The sequence below is a fragment of the Austrofundulus limnaeus genome, unplaced genomic scaffold (assembly GCF_001266775.1).
Source record: "Austrofundulus limnaeus strain Quisiro unplaced genomic scaffold, Austrofundulus_limnaeus-1.0 Scaffold129, whole genome shotgun sequence".
Classification (NCBI taxonomy): Eukaryota; Metazoa; Chordata; class Actinopteri; order Cyprinodontiformes; family Rivulidae; genus Austrofundulus; species Austrofundulus limnaeus.
Window position 1 is genome coordinate 1490016 of NW_013952531.1, and position 8620 is coordinate 1498635.

At 37.6% G+C, this 8620-nt stretch overlaps 1 protein-coding gene across 1 annotated transcript in view; it reads right to left on the reverse strand.

The window, feature by feature from the left end:
- fut8b (fucosyltransferase 8b (alpha (1,6) fucosyltransferase)) overlaps window positions 1-8620 on the reverse strand; it is a 68043-nt gene that overhangs the window by 14447 nt on the left and 44976 nt on the right. Inside the window, exon 7 of the mRNA XM_014015487.1 lies at window positions 7715-7961. Within this exon, the coding sequence (XP_013870941.1) occupies window positions 7715-7961 (247 nt within the window). The remainder of the gene's footprint in view (window positions 1-7714; window positions 7962-8620) is intronic.

An 8620-nucleotide genomic window follows, 5' to 3' on the forward strand; every position in this document is an offset into this window, starting at 1 on the left:
ATAAATTACTTTATTTTGAGAAATCTGACAAGTTCTTTTCACATTCATGACCAGAGGGGAGGTTTCATTAATTCTGATTTCATTTCTGCAAGATCTTGTGGAACATGCTTTTGTGAGATTAAGCTGGTATTAATCTCATAAAGCAGGGTTCTTTACACTTCAACCGTACAGAGTCCAGCAAACACAGGTGTCAGAAACAGATTATCCACCGTACGGTAACCACATTGTCGTGGTAATGGCTCAGCTTTTTCTCTACCAGACGCAGCACTTCCCCGTTCTCTCTGAATACTCAGACCGCCATCGTGCAGCTTTAAATTGTTGCAGGCTGGATATCTCAGCTGATTGCTGCTTTTAGTTTATGGCTCCTGCGTCTGGAGGGAGCGATGCTGATGACTGAGCCACGTGGGGGTCGACTGACAGACGCTTTGGGAACAAACTGTCTTTCTATATTTCTCTCCATCAACACCCAACTGCTGCCTTTTCCATGCACCACTTCGAAGGTTGTCTTTGAACCCCACTTCTACATCTGACACCCCACCATCCATTCCCATATACTTGTGCTGATGACAGAAGAACACAGTCACTTTACAGCAACAACAATGCAGAGTGGAGTGGTTGTATCTAAAGCTGAGGGGAAAAAAATGGATAAAAACTTAATTCCACGAAGCTCTCCATTTCAAAAACCCTTTCCCTCGTGATGCAGATGGAAAATGTACGTGTGCTGGGAGCAGTGGGAAACAAAAGCATAGTGATGGAGACGTGAGGAAAACTGTGAGAGTGGTGGATGTATGCCTGGGGAACACGAGAGAAACTGAAAAAATAAAATAAAATAAAATCCTGGAGCGGAGTGAACAAACGAAGGCAGAAGAACGATCACAAACGAGGGGATGTGAGGGCGGCTCGGGGGAGGACGGGTCAAAGCGAGATGGGAATCGACGAGGGGACGGATGACTACAGAGCGTAGACGGCGAATGAGGAAACAAAACCCTAAAGAGAACCGCAGAGCGAGAGAACAGAGGCGAAAAGTGTAGACCAGAGATGATTGCTCGCAGAAAAATGCAGAAATCCAGAGTTATGAGGAGCTGGCACAAACACTGTGAGCATAATGATGGGAGATTTGCTAAGACATGACAAAACCAAACAAGGCTGGCTCAAAACATCTCACAATAAGTCGAAGCATTTGTTCTAAACTTCTTTCTAACAGCCAGGTGGAGTCGGTCTCACAGGATGCAGAAGAAATTTAAGACAATCTTTGCAAAGCACCTGCGAGTATTTTACCTCCCAAATACTTCCTGCAGACTGACAGCTCACGAGTCATTACGCTGATTGTCTTAATATGGAGAAAAATCAGCCCATCTGCAGGAACAAGTGGGTTAAAAAAAATTGCCAAGACTTATTTGCAAAGTCGTATTTGATCCGGGTTGGAAGTGTGTCTGAGGAGAATTATTCATGAGTGGAGGAACGCTGGCAGACACAACACCAGCGCTGTTTGACGAGACGGGGGGATTCAGCTAAAAGCACACAAGTAAACAGCTAAAAAAAGCGGTTTCATAGAAAGTTGCCATCAGAACTGATCCATGACACTTGGCCGGTGTATGTTTTCTCCTGAAGGGAACTGATCACCTCACACCGGCAGATAATTACACTGCAGTGGAAACCCCGAGTCCGATCCAAACCACAAGAATCTGTGGAGAAAGCACAGCCTCAAGTGTCAGAACTGAACGGGAACGAGTCCAGATCTGAGATGGCTTCAATAGCTTTAAGTGCACCAATAATGCTAAAGCACAAAAAAAAAAAAAAAAAAAACCACAAGACGTCAACGGTTAACTAGTACAGGTGAACTTGATTCTGTTAATTTGGACATAAATCTGGATTTTCAAGGAAAAATACAGTTTTACTACTAATAATTTCTGTAACAACTGTGTGTAAAAGTTCCTTACTTTCTTAGTGACTCAGCTCTCTGTGATACTCACCACCAAGCTTTATTATCCCCCTGAAGATGAGTCCCAACAATTAAACTTTAACTATTTAACAGCTGTTCTTTGACTGATGTAATAAAAAAAAAAATAATATATATATATATATATATATATATATATATACAGTATACATGTATATGTGTATAACTCATATGTGAAGCTTCTAAATACTCAAATTTGTATTTTTCAAAAAATATTAACAGATAACAAGAAAATTTGCATTTCCTGTGAAAATACAGCATACTTAAGGCTGAATAGCTGATCAAAAAAAAAAAGGAAAAAAAAAAGGCTGAATAGCTGAAAAAGTTGAAAATAGACTAAAATAGCCAGAAATTAACACAAATAAAATGGGTATGTTTGCTGAATGAAGCAGTAATGAGCTGGAATTAGCGCAAACAATTAATTTAGCTTAAAAAAGCTAAAATCATAAAAAAAACAGCTGATATTGGCAGAAAACTGCTCAACAATCGCAGAGAGAAGATAAAAGAAGCAGAAAAAGATTAAAATAATGGCTAAAAAGTCAGAAAAAATTTCTAAAATCAACCAAAATAGAAGCTGAAAGAAACTGAAATTTGCACAAAGAAGTTAAAAACAGCAGGACAGGAAGAAAAGGGAAAATATACAGTAAATATTTATGAACATTTTGAAGGGCTTTATGGATGTTGAAGACAGCTCCATTCATTTTCAATGAGAAGAAAATGGCAGAAAAAGCTCAATATCTCAACAAGTATAAATTTCTGAGACACCAAAAGTCACAGCAGGAATATCCTAAAGGAGAAGAACGTTTTGACATATAAATGTACCAAAAACATAAAGACTGCAGAACAAAATACAAGCTGAAAAACGTACAGAAGAAATAATAATCCATAGTTTGAACACTTCTAAAGTATTCACACAATTCAACGTTTTCAAATTGAACCAAAATAAACACACTGCAAAAACTGTTCACCTAACCAAGTTTTAAAATCTTATATCAGCCAAAAAGTCTTTTTCATCTTGTTTTCAGACTGATTTACTGAACAAGAACTGATTGTGTAAGAATAATCATCTTGTTTTCAGAATGTGTAAGATTATTTGTCTTGTTAGTCTGAAAATTTGACTCAAATTAAGTCATAAATTTCTGCCAGTGGAGTAAGAAAATTTTACTTGGTAAGATTCTTGAAATACTTGATTTGACTCAATTTTTTCATATTTCAAGAATCTTACCAAGTAAAATTTTCTTACTCCACTGGCAGAAATTTATGACTTAATTTGAGTCAAATTTTCAGACTAACAKGYCAAATAATCTTACACATTCTGAAAACAAGATGATTATTCTTACACAATCAGTTCTTGTTCAGTAAATCAGTCTCAAAACAAAATCAAAAAAGAAAAAGAAAAAAAATTGTATAGGTCTTCTGGACGGGTTCTTCTCTAATGAAACGTTTTGTCTCTTCTCCAAGAGACTTCTTCAGTCTGAGAGTTTCAGGCTAAATTCAGGCTTTTAAGCCCTGCCTCCATATGCTGTTAAGTGCCAGGAGGACTGCGACCAGTTATACATCGGGGAAACAAAGCAGCCACTGTTCAAAAGAATGTCCCAACACAGACGAGCTACATCTAATGGCCAGAACTCTGCAGTTTTCACTCATTTACAGGCCAGCGGTCACTCTTTCAGAGATGAGGATGTTCTCATTCTTGATAGAGAGGAACGTTGGTTTGAGAGAGGAGTAAAAGAAGACATTTTTGTGAAGAAAGACCGTCCATCATTAAACAGAGGTGGAGGCCTCCGTTTTCAGTTGTCCCCCTCCTACAGTGCTGCCATTGCCAGTATCACTCCACCCCCTGTTAACAATAGGTATTAATTAGGTGTCAACGATAGCCATGTGATGTGAGTATCAGTCACATGGAGGCAGGGCTTAAAAGCCTGAATTTAGCCTGAAACTCTCAGACTGAAGAAGTCTCTTGGAGGAGAGACGAAACGTTTCATTAGAGAAGAACCCGTCCAGAAGACCTATACAATTTTTCTTTTTAATTTTTTTACCTGGATTACTGAGATGCATCAAAACAAGATCAAAAAGACTTTTTGGCTGATATAAGATTTTAAACTTGGTTAGGTGGACAGTTTTTGCAGTGTGGTTTTCTCTTTGCCCCATTTTCACCAAATTAAACTTCCCATGAATACCAGAAGAACCATTTTGTACGTATAAAGTGAATGTGAAAATGCACCACAGCATATCTGACTTTAAAGTTGAAGGAGAGCAGAAGCTTCTGCTCCATTTCTTGTCACTTTGCAGCCGGTCCCTTCGGACTCGCCTCACAGCCGGCTGCACATGGAGACCAAAGTTATTAATCCAGCGCCTCATTTTGATGAAGGTTAGTTGTGGCTCGTCTATCATACTGCAGCTGGAACGAGGCGTTGTTTGAGTTAGAGCGCTGTTTAGCTTTTGGTTATTGATCTGGACGCTTAAATCCATGAAGATCCTGGAAGCTGGCTCTGTGAACATCATGCTTCAGGAACACGGCTGCTCTTTTGTCCCGCATGCTTTAATAGACTTTCTGGAACCAGTGAACTAAATCAACAAAATCAAGAACAGGCTCTATGTTGTTGTTTTTTTTTTAGTTTTGGAACATGGTTGCATGAAGGGATCGATGTGTGTCCCATGCTTGGCAGAGAGAAGGATTACGGGTATTTTATCAACACAGACATGTTTTTGTGCAGTTCTGAAAATCTGACAACATTAAGTATTTGGAGTATTTCAGTTAAATGTTAGCATTAGGTGACCACAGACTATTTGATTGAAAAGGATGAATTATTAAAAAGTGGGGTTCAGTGAAAGATTATGAACAAAAATGTGTTTCCTACTGAAGGATTTCTGTTTGGAGTTAAACTCTGCCTGAACTGACAAGCTAATGGCTACTCTGCGCAGAGTCACAGCCAAACAAGATTGTTATTTTGTAAAGCGCCTCGCCGTTTTCTAAACTCTCCACCAGAACAGCTTTTTGCTCACTATGACATGACGTGTTTATAAAGCAGAACAGATATAAAAGCCTAATCACAGCGAAGAACTTCCACATCCAGCTTCAGTTCTGAAAAGCTGGAGACATTGTGTAAAATGTAAACAAAAGCTTTTTGAAACAAACTAGGTCAAATGACATTTGGTCAGTAAGGCTACATTCACACTGCAGGCAAATGCAACATAAATTAAAGTTTTTTTTGCCCCCATGTGACCCGTATCAGATTTTTTATGACAGTGTGAATGTGACAAATGCAATTTAAAAAAAAAAATCTGACCCAGGCCTTTTCAGTAAGTGGTATTAAACTGGATATATATCTGATGTTTTAAAAGCGACCTCAGTCTGAACGGTCATGTCAGATTAAAAATATAATGAGAATGGCAATAAATAAATAAATAAATAATAAAAAAATCAGATTTTTGCAAAGTAATAGCACTTGAACACTTCCACAACTCCTTGCCTTTAAACACAGTTCTCAAAAACCATCCACAAAATAGTGGTTAAAGCTCTATCATGTAAAGAAGCCAGTAAGAAATGCAGTCAAATTCAAAATTACCCAATTTTTAAGAAAGTACAAAAATAGAAAGTACAACTGTTAAATCTAACATTTGATATGTTAACTAAATTTCACTGTGAATTAATATGGAAGCATGAAACTTAATTAATTGCATATTTTTAAATTATGATCCCACACGTGAAGCAGGGGGTTCATACTGTTTTCGTACTGTTTATTTTCATTTTATTTTTTAAAGATTTTTGGTCGACTGCAGCATGGAAACGGCTGCACCGATCAACGTGAAAGTTGGTAGGAAAGTAGACGTGTTCGACCTACACTGTGCCAGCCAATAATTTTACAATAGACCCCATATTTGAGGAGGGGGCTCCATCTAAAGAGGGGGAGTCTGGATATACAAAAATCAGAGTTCCTACAGTTTAAGGAAAGTTAAATTTACGACTTTTTAATGCCAAGTGAAATCAAATTTAAGACCAATTTCACAATAAACACAAACGACAAAAAAATTAATAAATAAAATAAAAACCAATTAAACTGTGGCAGAAACTCACAAATCACAGTATTTTGGTTGAATTATTCAAATATTGCTAATAGACCAATTGTTTTTACCCATATCTAACTGCTATTTTGTCAAATTTAGCAAAAAAACATTCTTATCAGTCAGTTTTAAACTTAATTTAATTCCTGGAAATTCTCTAACGACCCAAAATTTGTAGTTTTAGGACCCAGAGTGGGTTCTCAACCCCAGCTTGCTGTAGATGAAACCTTAAAGTGCCTGTGACATCACATTTTTGTAAGAAATATGAATGCATTTTTGGAAAGACAACATTATTAACATTAGAAAACTAATTTCACATCGCTCTGATGGACAGTTGAGATATTTGCAGGTGAAATAACAGGAAGTGATGTCAAAAGGAAACATCTGAATGGGAATATTTAAAAAATAAATAAATGTTACCAATTATTTTAATATTTGAGATGAATTACAGTCATCCTACTTACAATGTGTTCACATTTTTAAGACTTCTGAAGATTGATTTAAGACCTTTTAAGTCTAGTTAAGGCCTTATTTATGGATTGATGAATTCAAGGACCTTTTAAGACTTTTTAAGGATCTGCAGGATCCCTGATTTAACATAGGAGCTTCAGATCTTTTATTTACCCTTTTTTAACTGTGGTTGTGAAAGATACAACATCATACACGTGTGTTTCATGCAACTATGGAAAAATATTGCTGAACTTATTATTATTGGTATTATTGGTGAGAATGACTCAGAATATGTAAGTGACTCATGCACCTCTTCAGAAGTCATTTATTTCACAAAAAAACATTGAAATGTGTTGGAATTTAAAAATAGTTTGTCAACAAGGAGCACACGCTGAATTTATTAAGAACTTTTATATTTGCAGAATAATCCTAAAGAGTATTTATTGAAGCAGGGGCGTGCACGTGAGGGCACCTTAAAATAAACACTTTGTAACAGATGCAGGTCTAACTCTCTTTCAGTGGAGGTCAGTGACACGACAGAATAAACTACTTCGACTAGCAGGAATCAAATTAATAATAGCACCGAGTGACAAATTTGTTCATGTTAGTGTTTTTCATGAGATTTGTTGGTAAGAAAAAAGAAGAAAAAAGCTCAGCTTGATTAAGAAACACTATTAAAGATGAAACAACAGCTAGCAGACAGCTACTTTTCATGCAGTAGTAAAGGTTCACTTTCCTTGTCGGATTTAATGTCACCTTTTTTTGCAACAATGGATCAAGTATTTATTAGGGATATCAATGATGGTGACAACAAAAACAAAGATGGGCTCAAAAAACTGCATTAAAATGCTCTGAGCAGGAAGACAAAACGCCTTTAAAGCAGTTGATTTCCATAAACAGAAGCTGTAAGAAGTGCAAAAAATAAAACCTTGTAAAAAAAAGAAATAAAAGGGGGAAAATAAACCAAACAAAGAGCTTCTATCAAATTAAGGTATTTTAATACTATTAGACTGACCTTGCATTAACCTAAAGAAAAGCAGTGTTTGCTTTCCACTACAAGGCTACATTATATTTATATATGTTTTACTACTTTGTTTTCTTTCATTGTAAAACACTATGTAACCTTTATTTTAAAGGAATGCTACAGAAACAAGTCCCTTATTATTTATTAGAGTTTTATCACTGCATAAAAATAAAAGCTCAAGGCCACAGAGAGGAAAGAGAGTCGAGCGTTCTTACCCAATGATGGGATGTTTGAAGCCCAGTTTGTCGGTGGTCTGCTGGATCTCCTTCTCTAGCCACGCCTGGGGGCGCACCAGGTACTTCACAAACTGGGACACCCACCAAACAGACGGGTCGCCGTGCAGACGCTGCAGACGCGGCGCCAAGTCCTCGGGGACCGCCAGCGGTAGGTAAGGGGGTCGAGGGTGGAGGCTGTCGACAATCGGCAACTCCACAACTTGAACGTCCTTATCGTGAGCCTCCCCTAGATGGGTCAGTAAAGAGCAGGTGGAGAATCAGACACCCAGGAAATACTATGTTTAGAGGTACAACACTTGCCTGCTGAGTCCTAAACCAGTGGTTTCCTCAAAGCCCCCCACCTTTTAAAAATCTGCTCTCTTGTGATGTCCCAGGTTTGGAACCACTGATTCTAAATTGTTTGTGTACAGACTTTGTTTAACTTCTTATCTAGATGAAAAAGAAAAAATAAGTAGGTCCTCTGGATGGTTCTTCTTTAGTGAAACGTTTAGTCTCTCCTCCAAGAGACTTCTTCAGTCTGATGAGTTTCGGTGAACTCAGCCTTATAAGTACTGCCTCCACATGGACAAACAAGTTGGTCACATGAAAAAGAGGGCTCATCGCTTAACAATAGGCTTGTTTAGCTTTATTTAGTCACATGCAAAAGAGGGCCATCGCCTAACAATAGGCTTGTTTAGCTTTATTTAGTCACATGAAAAAGAGGGTTATCGCCTAACAATAGGCATGTTTAGATTTATTTAGTCACATGCAAAAGAGGGCCATCGCCTAACAATAGGCTTGTTTAGCTTTATTTAGTCACATGAAAAAGAGGGTTATCGCCTAACAATAGGCATGTTTAGATTTATTTAGTCACATGAAAAAGAGGGTTATCGCCTAACAATAGGC